Genomic DNA, 13,135 nt, shown 5'->3' with positions numbered 1-13,135 from the left:
CAGTACTTCTTACATTGAGTTGCAGATAAAACACAGGACACCCAATTAAATGTAAAATTTCAGACACACAACAAGTAATTCTTTCATGTAAGTATGTCCTAAACATTGTATGAAACATACTGATGAAGAAATTACTTACTGTGTATCAGACATTCACATTTATCTGTATTTTATCTGCTAAATCTGGCAAATCAACTTTTTATTCTTTTTCCTCTCTGCCACACTCAGATCAGCCTCCCTGGCATCTGGACCTTTGCACGTGTTACTTGTTCTGTTTGGAATCCTTGACCTTGAGCGACCACTCTATTTCCCCTATTGTGTGTTTTCTTACATTATCTTGACATTATGTTTTAATACTAAATTAAATCAGGACTCCCCCTAGAGCCTCCGCAGGAAGTGCAGCCCAGTCTGTACCTTGACTTTGGGCTTCTGGCCTCCAAAAGTGTGAGAGAATTCATCCTGTTGTTTTAAGCCCCCCAGCTGTAGTGAGTTGATACAGCAACTACAGGAAACCAATACACACTCGCGCTTACTGCCCCACAGCACAGGATTACTGTGAAGGAAATCCTACCCAGCTCATCACTCCACCCATCCAGCATTTAGCAAGTTACTCTCTGAAAGCTAAGGACACCTTCTGTAAATATAATCATGCTATACCATCATACTAAAATTTTATAATTTGTATAATTTATAATTATAGTTCCTTCATTTCATTAAATGTTCAGCATTCTAATTTTCCCCATTGTCACATAGAGATTTTTGGGGAGTGGTTTATTTGCAATAGGACCCGATGCTATCATTGGAGTGATAGGAATACGTATGTCTTGAAGACTTGGATGAATGAATACAGCTGTCAGGCAGATGAGAGCGTTGGAGATTGTGATGAATTCCCACAGCCCAGACCTGCACTCGTGGGGCACGAGGTGTGTGTGGAGCTGTACACGGTGGTATGACCGCTCATGGTTCAGTCCTGAGGAAACAGCAGGGCTGGGACCACAAAGGAACTCACAGACTGGGGGGAGGCCAGTGGTCTTCAGGGTTATTGGAGGTTTTTTCGCTCCAGGGGGAGGCACAGAGGTGCCCCCAGCTCTCCCTAGGGAGCACGAAGGCGAGGAGATTAGTGCGGCCAAGGGGACGACCCGCCCAGGCAGGGAGCAAAGGTGCTGAGGCCGGAAGGAGATGGCCCCCCAGGCCCCGGTGTGTGATGGGGCTAGAGCTCGGGGGGTGAGGATGGACGTGAGGAGGCCACCCTGCAGGCAGCAGGAGTCACTGAAGGAGGGACAGCAGGGCGTGATCCTCAGGTTTGCATTTCAGGGAAATAGCTTTGATGTCAGTAGAGAACAGAGCAGTGAAGCTGCAGTCAGGGAGCCCGTGTGTCTGTCCGCTCCAGCCCCGCCCCATCACCTGGGGGAGTGCCCACTCCAGGAGGAAGGAACCCCATACTCCAAAGGCCAGATTTCCTGGGGGGCATTCACTGCAGGCCCCGCATGTGACTAAAGCCAGAATCACTCCTAATCCAGGCTTTCTGGCTCTGTGCGAGGCCTGGGGAAATGACGTCATGTATGTTCATTCATATTAAATTCACACATGTGACCTGTGTTGTGGAGCCCAGGCCTGGGGGACGTCGCGTGAACTGCGGCTGAGGCCCCACCGAGCCTTGTGCAGCAGAGCTGTGACGACCAGGCGGCCAGGACAGGGTCCCCCGAGCACAGAGCTTGGGTCCCTTGGGTTCTTTCTTATTGTTTCCCCACCTCCCAGAACCCTAGAGAGTCCAGAGTAGACATAACAGTTGTTCAAAAATGCATAAGGAAAACATTTTTATTGCCAAAAGGAAAATGTCTCTCAAAGAAATAAAGAAAACGTCTTTCTGCCATGGCCCAGAAAGGTAGCTCTTTTCTGGGAAAACCGAAGAATGTCAGATATGAACTTTTACATTCTTCTCTTTGATAGACTATGTGACAGATGTTATATGATAACCCTGGAAAATGTAAGGGGACTATATAACCTGTTTCCTGTTCTAACAATTTTTAATTCCAAAACAGAGACAGGTTAGGAGAGTGAAAAATCTGATTTTCTTTTGATCATAATGAAAAAGAATACATTGTAAGTAAACTGGCTCATGGGAGCTTTTTATTTAATGACTACTAAAACCTTGGAATAGTTTGTTAATCTCACCCAGGATCTGTATTTAGGTAAAAACTTCATTGTTGGAAAATTTCAGAAGTTTGTTCCTGGGCAGCCCTGCCTGCTTTATTAAAACTTGCAAACCTTTCTGGCGTCTTGTAAACGTTTCTCATCCATGGGAGGCTTCCTCTGGCTGCCAGGCTGCAGAAACTTCTTCACGGCAGGGAGACTGCTGACTCTGGTTTTCAGGGCCTGCAATGCACAAGAGCACAGCTCAGAGTGAAGACAAAGACCAGCCCCGTCATGAGCAAGGTCAGGGACTCCAAGACCCTCCTAGACAAGGGCCAGCTGAGGCCCCTCCATCAGCACCAGGATGAGGCTGGACACAGACTCCCAGTGAGACTGGAAGATAACAGTGCAGCAGCGTTTTCCCCAGAGATGTCTTAGATTAAGACTCCATTTAGCTCAAGTCTTCCTGATCTTCCTCCTACACGTAAATCCTGCTGATGCACCTTCTCATGCAGTATGAGGAAGAGTAATGTGTCTCACACCACAACACAGATAAAGGCTCCAAGATATAAGACAGGAAGTTATAGGGGAATTGCGCTAGAACTGAAGACAGAAAACATGAAAGGTAAACGATGAGGCCAGTCAGAACCAATCTGCCCTCAGAGAGGGAGAGTCGGGCAGAGAGAAACCAACATGTGAGAGAAGGAACAGGAGCTGAGGGGAGGAAATGAGATGGTGGGAGACTCACTCAGACAGACTCAGGCAGAGAAAGAGGAGGACACAGCTGGGACAGAGGGAGGCAAAGAGGAAATGAGGACAGAGACTGAAATGGAACAGCAGTTGGGAGATGCCCAGTCCTGGGTCTCCCTCCTTATAGAAGGCAGGTCATTCTGTTTGGGGCAGCGTCCACCTCCACTGTCCTTGGCGTGACCAGATTCTTCCCATGCCCCAGACCAGGGCCTTGGAGTGACGTGTGGAGACCTGGGGACAGTGAGGCCTGGACAGTGTGGGGGACCCTCGCATCACATCCCAGGGTCCAGAGAGCAGATTCCGAGGTGGGAGGTGTGGGTGGTCCCCCGAAGGCGGTGGGAGAGCTCACCTTCAGCAGAGGGAAGTTGGCCAAAAGGCTGGGGTCCAGCTCTTCCACATAGTAGAGAAGTTCCACCAGCTGGATGTCAGCCCTGCTCAGCTTGTTGCCCACAAGGTAGTCTTGTCCGTGGCCCTTCAACACCTGGTGAGTGGAGGGGTCAGATCAGGAACACAGGCCCAGGCAGGCTGGGCACCTGCTCCTCCCCTGTCTCCCCAGCCCCATGTCCCCCTCCTCCCCACAATGAGTTTCTGCTCCCCACTGACTCAGTGAATGCTGGCCAGGTTGGTTCTTTCTGTTCCCTCCTCAATGAAACCAGACTACCATTTCCTTGTCCTGTTCCCTCCTGGCTGTGGTTGCCTTCCGTGTTTCTTCCAGGGGGCCAAGGGCTTCGCACCATCTGTACCATGTTTCTGTTGGCCCACACCCTAAAGTGTGCAGCCATGAGCTTAATGACTTGGCCTTTTATTTCTCTCTCTCTCTCTCTCTCTCTCTCTCCCCAACTTAGATAGTGACTTCATCTTCAAAACAGGCTCCTATATCCCTGGAGCAAACTATGGCCAACTCTGCTTTTCTTCACATCGCTTGTCTGCTCTCCTCATTTCCTCTCTTACAATCATTTTTTTTGATTCATGATTTTTGTTATACATGATTTCAGATAGTTTTGATCTTGAAATGTTCTCCTGTTATCTTCAAAGAGATACATGCTAGGTATCATGATGGAACACTATTTCCTTGATTTTACATGACTTTCTTCAGCAGTCTCAGAGCCATGTCACCAGAATTTGTAGGTTATTTTTCCCTAAACAGCTCTGCCTCTGCCTCTTTTTCCCCACCCCACTGAGCATCCTCTGTTTAGATACATTTCATCCATCCCCGAAACACTACCACATTTCCTGAAGGGCAGCTGGTCTCATGTCTCCCTACACAGGGTACCAGAATATTTTCTGACATATTGCTGGCGTTGTGCTCCTCTTGGATCAAGAGCCCCCAGAGCTTCCACAACCCAAGCTCTAATTATAACCATGAAACTCCATTGAATTGAGAATTCCATGCTGGGTCTGAGTAAATCAAAATGTTGCTGAAAAATTATAACTTGAGAAAAGCTAGTACAGTTCTTCCTCATAGTCAATTTTTTATAAAACGCCCTGAGACTCAGGGTGCTACATTAATATTCAGAAAGGCCTACAGAAGAGAAGGTTGATGTCCTAGCAATCCCAGGCACTGTTTTTCTTGTTCTTCTCATCTCAGTGCCAAAACTGTTGAACAGTCCACTCACTTTTTCAAATGCAGGAAGATAACAGTTTGTTGTCCTCTCTTTGATCTGGGCCATCTTGGCATCGTTTTGATCCAGTGGGCACATTGGCAAAAGCATGATCATTTCACCCAAATCTGCCACACCTTCTGAATACATATCAACCCTGAAAGACAAAATGACCAAAATGGCAAATGTCTCCTGCCTTAGATTTTACAGCTGAGAATGGATAAGAATGGGTCATCAGGAGTTGGCAAAGTAATTCACCTCCATTGGATACATTTCTCTATGCCAGCCATACAGCTATGATTGTTATTAATTTTAACATTTCATTCTAGAACAAGCCATTGAGTCGACATATGTCTAATATTTTTGTTACTCACACGACCACGCATGGGGACAGAGCACATCAGGGACCCATGCAGAGGAACAGACAAGAGAGAATCAGGTGGAGTCACTGCAGGTAACCACTGAGACCACACGTAGGGTTTGCCATCTCTGCTGTGATGTGTTCTGTGCACAGTTAGTGTGATGCATTGGTACCACTTCCGTCATGTCCAGGGAGAGTCCAAGCACCATGGCCCCAGTCACATCTCTCTCCCTGTCCCATCCTGTTACACCACCAGGCCCATTTAGATGCCCAATACTAGCACTTCCTCCAGTTATTCCCCATAGAAAATGGTTCCACAACCCTCTCACATATTGTTGCCCAACTCTGACCTTGTTTGCATTTTTCAAGACTCCACCCAAAACATCCCCTGAAATAGTGCATTTCTTCATACGGTTCCTGCAGGGCATATTGCAGGTAATTTTGTTGTTTTTCTTCCAAGCATGGTTTCCTACAAGAGTGTTTTTAAATAAAAATCTTTTTGAAATAGAATTAATATGCCATAATGTCACCCTTTCCAGGTGTCAAATTGTGTGATTTTTTGGTAAAGTCACAGAATTCTGTACCATCATCATACTCTGTTCCAAAATATTTTCATCACTCCCAAGAGAGATGTTGACTGTTTTCTCAGGCATTCAATATTCATCCCTCCCTCCAGCTTCTGGAAATCATTAAATTCCTTCCTGTTTTATGGACACGAATGTTCTGCACCTGCCAGACAAATGGAAGCATACAACATGTGTCATTTGTATCTGCTTCCTTTCACGTAAGAGAATGTTTACATGGTTCAGCCATGTGGTAGGGTGGATCAGGACTCCATTCTTCTCGTGGCCACATTACATTCCACTGTGTGGATGTACCACCTTTTGTTCCTTCAGTCATCAGTTAGCAGACATTTGTGTTGATTCCAATTATTGAATATTATGAACAACGCTGCTATGATCGTACGTGTACAAATTTTAGTGTGGTTTATCCATTTATTTTTATTATTTTTTTTGAGTGTGGTTTCTTTTTAATTTACATTGAGGCATTGCCAACTCATCTGGTAATTCTATGTTTAACTTTTGGAGTAACTGCTGTAGTTCCCTATACGATTTTAATTTCAATCATGTGGTCCCATCACCACAGAGAGGAGAACACCCCTCCCTCCCGAGATATGGTTGCATTGATAAATCTGGTTGATTAAATCCATAGCAAAATGTTTGATATAAGCCTACCATCTTGGGCTCAACCTCTGCTAACTCTTGTCAAGGGTTCAGCCCATAGAAAGGGCTAATAAATTAGGCCCCTGGTCGTCATTCCTATACTTTCTGGACCTTAAGAATCAACTCCTTTAGATCCTTCCCTTCCTGGGCCTTCCCCTCTAGACACTCAGATGCTTTGTCCCTTGTCTCTAGCTGTTGGAGGGTGTCCAGCTCAAAAGGGCCTCAGCCCCTGAAGTCATGGTTCTACCATCCTTTTGGCTTCATAGTGCATCAGTGTTTGGAAACCTTGTCACTGTGCTAGATCCATCTTCCGCATCCACTTACATAAGCACTCAATTCCACTCCAAGTTTACTCCTCCCTCATCCTCATAGGTCTTTGCTGTCCTGGACTCGGTTATGCCCTGTAAGGCTTATGGTGCTGCTGGTCATTATGCCCTGCCATGGTCCTGCTCCATCAAGGAGGGACCTACATTGTTCCTATTAATTGGTGACGAAAGAACAGAAAAAATACCGTACAGCACTCTCTCCTTCATGGATTTCCCATAGAGGTCATAGTTTGTGGCAAGGTAGTTGAGAATGGCTCTGCTCTGCACCAGCTTCATCCCGTCAACTTCAACCATACGCACTTGCTGGAACATCAAACTCCCATCTTTTGAAAGAAGAAAAGAAATAGAGTGAAATATTTGATGAATTACACCCTTTGAGGATGCAAAAATATTTGTTAAAATGACTGAAAATATAAACTGAAACACTAAAATGACCTGGTACGTGTAAGCAGGATGATATTTAGTTTTTAGCTTCCTATAGTCCTCCTTTTCCCTATCAACCTGACTTTTACTTTTCATCCTATTATTTCATTTATCTTTTTATTTCCCATTCAGATACATGGGCATTCCCTTACATTGTGTTGATTTGTTTTCATGGATATTTAAAAACAAAAGTTGGAAGATGCTGCAACAGTTCTGCCAACCAGCTTCCATTTAAAGGGGAAGTTACAAAGTGAGTCTAGGAATATGTAAGGCAGGTTTTGGAGTTTTCCATCTGGGTGCCTTTCCCTGCTCACCAAGTCTGCAATATTGCTGGGGTATTATTATACATTGTCAAACGCTCCAAAGAAAAGGGCTCACAGCAACTGCTGGACCTGTTTCTCCCCTTCTTTAATGAATGTGTTTTCCTGTCCTTGGGTGGGAGGGCTGTGTAGCATCTGAACTGATACAGTCACTCATGGTGCAGAAAGGCAGGGAGACCACAGAGAGGGTGTTCACAGGGCACCCGTATTTGCTGGTTGTTTAGCTAATACTCAGAGTCCCAGCCCTTCCTAGTCCTGAGTGAGCTGCAACACCTGCTCAAGGAGCCCTACCCATAAAGGGTTTAACCATGTTTAAACCATGTTTCTCCCTCTCCACTGACCTCGCTCCTACCATGCACACACATGGCATTGCTGGGGTTCAAACCTCAACTTACGACTTCTACTAGATCCTCCCATCAGAAGAATATAGTTTCTTGGTCTTACCATTTTTTAACTTATCCACGTATTCTGGAGTTTCTATCAATTTCTCTTCAAACTGGAAAGCAGAAACAGTCAATGAGTTCTTGTTATTTGATTCCACAGCATAACTGAACTCGAATGACCCCTGTGTGGTGCAGACTATAGAGAAGGGAAGATTTCTGAGTTTGGCAGGGTGCACAGAGGACAGTGATCATGGCCATTTGGAAGTTTAGATTAGAGCCACTGAGATAAAAGCATGGGTTGCAGCACGTAATGGCTCATTTTGCAGGTTCAATTCACCTCCACCGTGTCTCCACCTCTGTCAGTGATTAGGTAATGATTTGGGAGGGGAATATCCCTGGAGGGAATGCTGGGAAGTTCTAGTTATGGAGTTCTAATATCTCTGGAAAGCCTCTCCCTCCCTGTGAGGTGAGGATAGGGTATTGGGTATCCCACAGCATGTGGTACTCATGAGGCCAGTGACCCCCAAGATGCTGCCATCAGGGGCCTCTGCTGTATATTCCCTCCCTCTGTTGAATTTAATATTTTAAAAAGGAGGCTTAATAGTGAAAAGTTTGAGAATGGGGGGTTTCGAACATGCTCAGTGGAACAGTTTATTGTGGACCTACCTGATCTCATAGGATCAGACTATACAGACAGTGAGGTGTGTGGGCAACAATGTATAAAGTGTCCAGGTCAAGACAACATAAAGGATGGTTGGTGGTCACTGTGGGACGGTGGCCGAGGTGGGATGGGACTCGCTGGTGTGATGTAGTTTGTGAGGCTGATGGAGATGGGTCGGGTTGTGAGGATCAGCCTCTGAGCCCAGAGAACCCAGAAGTCCTGACCAATGGCCTCTGGTAAGCCTTGCCCCACACCCTCCTCAGTCAGGCTGGGCTGCACAAGGGAGGCCTGGGATGCTCTCAGCCTCTCCCCCTACTTCAGCCTCCTGTGCTGAACTCATCCTCCCCAGGGGATCTGAACACATCCTTGGACCCCAAAGCTGGACCACAGTGAAAACTGTAGGTTGTTGATTTGCAGAAATTAAACAACCTAGCCTGGCACTGTTTGAATTTTGTGTGTATTGTCTCTTCATGAACTTGAGAATGGACAAGGCTAATGTCCTGTGTACTCATGAAGCAATCGAGAAAGCGTAATCCCGGGGCTTAGGTAAACACGCTGTTAGGAGGCTCAGGGAGCACACCAGAGGTTCCCTTTGCAGGACAACACCTCACCTGAGACCCTCCTTTGCTGCTTGCTCTTCCCTGGGGGACCCGATCTCTGGAGTCTGTCAATGATTCTCTCCCTAGGAAACCCTCACAGAGTTGCTGGTCCTCCTGACCTGGGCTGGGAGGTGCTTTTCTCAGTGACACCTCTAGAGGGCAGCACTCAGCAGAGTCCCACAAAAACCTACAAGTTTGCTGCTGGGAATATGGCATTTTAACACTGTAAATGCTTGGGTGTCCTCCTAGGTGTTCCTCCCCTTCTTTTAATTACCCACTTACTTGTCTGTACCCTCACTAGAGTGTAAGATGCCTGAGGGCAGGGACTGTGTCTGTCTTGTTCATCCCTGTATCTCCAGGACCTGGCAGGGAACCTGGCACTTCAACGTGCCCAACCAATTCACTGCTGAGTGAGTGCGTTAAATCTACAGGTCACGTGTTACCATCCACCCCTCACCGTATTCTTCGTTTATGTTTTAACTGTAATTACATTTATTTTCTAATATTTATATTTTTGTCTTTTTTTCATGGAAATTAGTGGCATGCACAAAATAAACAGCAAATTACAATGATCCTCCCTGTACCCATCAACCAGCCTGAGTAATTATCAGCTCAACCCAACCAAGAGTCATCTATACGCCCACCTCCATCTCCCTCGTTATAAATAAAACAAATCCCAGATATCATGTCATTTTAAAATACTTCAGTGTGTATTTCTAAAGCATAAGAACTATTTTTAAACTAACCATAATATATTAAAACACCTGACACATTAACAATGATTACTTATCAATTGATATTCAATACTCACATTTGTAATTGTTGCATGAATGTCATGAATAATATTTTATGGCTTTAAAAGTCAAACTCCAGGGAATTTTCTTTTGGTCCAGTGGTTAAGACATGGGCTTCTACTGCCTTGTGACTGAGGTTCGATCCCTGGTCAAGGAACTAAGATCCCGCAAGCCACGCAGACAAAAAAAAAAAAAAATCCAAATAAGGCCCACTCACTGTGATTAGTTTCTTAAATTTATTTCAGTTGTTTATTCTCTTTGATAAGAAGAAATTTTAATAACAAATCTGTTAATCTCTTAACACCTAACAGACTTTTTGAATGCAAATTCTTAAAGGGTCATTTAATAAGAAAATCTCCTAGCTTATGTGAGAAAAGTAGTTTGATACAATCAATTTAGATCCAACTGGAGAAGAAAAGAACTCAGGACCTACCTCCACTCCAGCGGCAGCCAGGAGCCACCGGATGCTCTCCATCCTGCCCCGTCCATTGAAGTAGTGAAGAGTGGGCTTCCCCGCCATGATGGCAGTCTCCTGGCTTCTCTAAACCTAAGGAAAGAATGAATGAGTGAATGAATGAACAAAGCATAGAACCACAGAAGCAAACTGCACTGTATGATATATGGCTGAACAGCACCAACAATGCTGAAGTATCTGCCTCCCTCGGGGCAGAGTTGGAAGAGTCCCTGGAATGTCTTCCTTGGCCCACATTCCCACCCCCAATAGCTAACTGTCAGAAATTGCACCAAACCATTCTCCAGTCTCCACCGGGTAAAATCTGATTGTCTTGGCAGCCTAAGAGGTGAGTCTGTGGTAAGGATGCATGGGTGGGTATTAGGGAGGGGAGGGACTAGAGAACTAGCATTTACTGAAAACCTAATGGGCCTGACGCAACACTAACACCTTGGATGCATTATATCTTTAGTCCTCACAACAGTCAGTCGCATGAAATATTTATTATCTCCATTTTTCACTTGCTGAAATGGGACACTCAGAGCTTAAATGACGTTCATGGAAATTCCATGCCCAGGATTACAAAGAGGGCAGGGCTGAAACTCACACAGATGCAGGTCCTGGGAGCCTGGGAGGGAGGGGCCTTGGAGCTTCACTGACAGTGAGAAGGAAGAGGCAGAAGAGACTCTTCAGCGCCTTGGCTGTTATGCTGCATTTGTTCAAAAGCTGAAATTAGGGCTCAGATTTGCTTAACTGTTGCTCAAAAGATCCTAATTCTTTCCATAGACACAGGATGCTAATTCTTTCATTCCCTCCGCCGAATTCTACATTGCCTCTCTGGGTACATCTTATATCTAGAAAAAGGGATGTTGCTGCATTAACTTTACAGTCAGATGGAACTGACATTTGTTCAATGTCTTTCTTAGGCTGGGCACTCTCACAAATTGATTTTCATTTAACCCTACAAAAATCACCTGCTGTGAAGGTTGTCATTGCTCTCATTTTACAGTTGTCGATACTGAGGTTTCTAGAGTAACTTGACCAACCTCGGAATCAACCCCAATTCAATACAAAACCAAGTCTCGGCTTCATTTTCCATATTAGTATTTTTCAACATACGCGTGAAAATCCTTCATGGATTGTGGAATCCACTAAATTTTAAAATAAAGGATTGTTTCATGAGTTTTTAGTTTCAGTCATATGTGCATTGCATGTATGGGAGAAAGAAAGCATGTGTACACTCATTTGGATCATTGTAATGGCAAGAGATAGTTCAGTTGTGTCCATTTCACCAACTTTGAAAGCTCTTGGTCTGCAGCAGCCTGCGTGAGGTGTGGATATAGCCGGGAACCAAAGAATGAAACACAAGGCTTTAACAATGGACAGAACTAGTTCTGTCATGCCTGTGTATGGAAACATACAGAACTCCTTAAGAGCAGGAGTTTCAAAGCCAGGACTTAAGGATAAATAGTTGCATTTTCTATCCAAATCCCAAGCTTTGTTTAGAAAACATTGTTTCTCTTGCATATTTTGTTGTTGTGGAGTTCGGGAGAAAAATGTATTTCTCTTTACCCATAAAGCCTGAATGACTTGAAGTTTAGGTATCAAAATGATTTCAATATCCGCATTTCTTTGTTTTAAGGTGCCAGTTGTTTTTTTTAAACTATTGAAACGCCTTTATTTATTTTTGACTGTGTTGGGTGTTTGTTGCTGCGCACGGGCTTTCTCTAGTTACGTTGATCAGGGGCCACTCTTTATTGCGGTCCATGGGCTTCTTGTGGTGGTTTCTGTTGTTGCAGAACATGGGCTTTAGGTGCGCAGGCTTCAGTAGTTGTGGCTCGTGGGCTCTAGAGCACAGGCTCTGTAATTGTGGCGCATGGGCTTTGTTGCTCCATAGCACGTGGGATCTTCCTGTACCAGCGATTGAACCTGTGTCCCCTGCCATGGCAGGCGGATTCCTAACCACTGTGCCACCAGGGAAGCCCCAATATCCACACTTTAAATGTGAGATTCAATAGTCTAACCTTTAGAAAGTAAAGAATCCTTTGGAAATACACTGAACTCATCTGTCTTGTAATTGGAGTTTGTGTATATTGTACTTTCTTATCATGGGATCAGAGGTGCTGTGATTCAGCAGAATCCTGTGAAGGGCGTTGCTGTGAACTAGTGGTCACGGGTCCCCCTCACACTGAGCTCGCTTATCCATTGACCGAAGATCACGTTACAAAGGGAAATGAATTTTTAACTTATATGAGTTTTTATCGTATGTTTCTTATAAGAAACTTTCTTCACCTTTTGAATAAGAGGTTTCAAAAGGCCTGATCGAGGCTGGGGCAAAGCTGATATAAACTTCCTGGTCCCCAGAAATGAGGAACTAGAGAGATTTCATGATTTGCCATTAGTCACACATGGGTGGTCCTGATTTACACCCAATATCTAGCAAGTGTGTCCACCCCCAGGACAACTCTGGGAAACAGCTTCTAACATCCTACTGTCAAGAGGAGGAAACTTCAGTTCAAAGAGAAAAAGCTACTTGCGTAGCTGACACGTTTGGTGAGCATTGGGTGAGTTTTCAGGCGTCTTCTGACTTCTGGGCTGGGGCTTTTCCCCTCCACCAAGTAATGCTTAGGGACTCTCTACTGCTCTCTGAGACACTCGTTTCTTAATGTTTTTCCCCATTCGGAATCCTTAGTGAACTAGGGACAGAGGGAAAGGTCAAATTCACACGTTCCTTGCTGTTCTCTAACTGGGGGGAACTTAACAGGAAGAAAAACGGATACATGTGCCTCGCCCTATTTTGACACCCTAAACACATCCTGTGAGTAAACTGAGCACTAGTATAACTATGTTTGACCTTAACAAGGAAGTCGGCTTATGTTCCTTGAAAGGACTGTGTCCTGGGATGATTCCAGCGTGAACTGAAGGAGCTGCGTCGCGGAGGGGTGGGGGGAGGGGGGGAATTCCTAATGACAGCATTTCTTAGCAGAGAGAAGGGCGCACAGCAGCAAGGCCTGGCTCCTCTCCTTATAAGGTTCATACACCCAGGGGGGGTGTTTAATCTCTGTACCCCAGTGTTCTCTTTTAAAATACAGTTATATCTACTAAGGAGG

The 13,135-nt window shown here is 45.1% G+C and overlaps 1 protein-coding gene across 1 annotated transcript; it reads right to left on the bottom strand.

Annotated features, from left to right (window-relative positions):
* Positions 1-2,253: 2,253 nt before the first annotated feature.
* LOC130831761 (glutathione S-transferase A2-like) lies at positions 2,254-10,289 on the bottom strand. The gene is made up of 7 exons (XM_057700140.1): positions 10,214-10,289; positions 10,008-10,121; positions 7,582-7,633; positions 6,585-6,717; positions 4,500-4,641; positions 3,233-3,364; positions 2,254-2,376 (listed from the first exon to the last, which is right to left on the bottom strand). The coding sequence occupies exons 2-7, from the start codon at positions 10,092-10,094 to the stop codon at positions 2,254-2,256; spliced, it is 669 nt and encodes a 222-aa protein (XP_057556123.1). The 5' UTR covers positions 10,095-10,121; positions 10,214-10,289.
* Between the last annotated feature and the right edge of the window lie 2,846 nt (positions 10,290-13,135).

The sequence above is a fragment of the Hippopotamus amphibius genome, chromosome 11 (genome assembly GCF_030028045.1).
Source record: "Hippopotamus amphibius kiboko isolate mHipAmp2 chromosome 11, mHipAmp2.hap2, whole genome shotgun sequence".
Taxonomy (NCBI): Eukaryota; Metazoa; Chordata; class Mammalia; order Artiodactyla; family Hippopotamidae; genus Hippopotamus; species Hippopotamus amphibius.
Note: the sequence above shows the minus strand (reverse complement) of the source record. Positions and strands in the feature narration are given on the sequence as shown.

What these genes read in the sequence shown, in the direction of transcription:
- LOC130831761 (XM_057700140.1), bottom strand. Translation starts at nt 10,094, where the DNA reads ATGGCGGGGAAGCCCACTCTTCACTACTTCAATGGACGGGGCAGGATG. An exon ending in ATCTTCCTGCATTTGAAAAA is followed by an intron (nt 3,365 to 4,499) that starts GTGAGTGGACTG and finishes TCCACTCACCAG; the next exon opens with GTGTTGAAGGGCCACGGACA. An exon ending in CCAACTTCCCTCTGCTGAAG is followed by an intron (nt 2,377 to 3,232) that starts GTGAGCTCTCCC and finishes TGTGCATTGCAG; the next exon opens with GCCCTGAAAACCAGAGTCAG.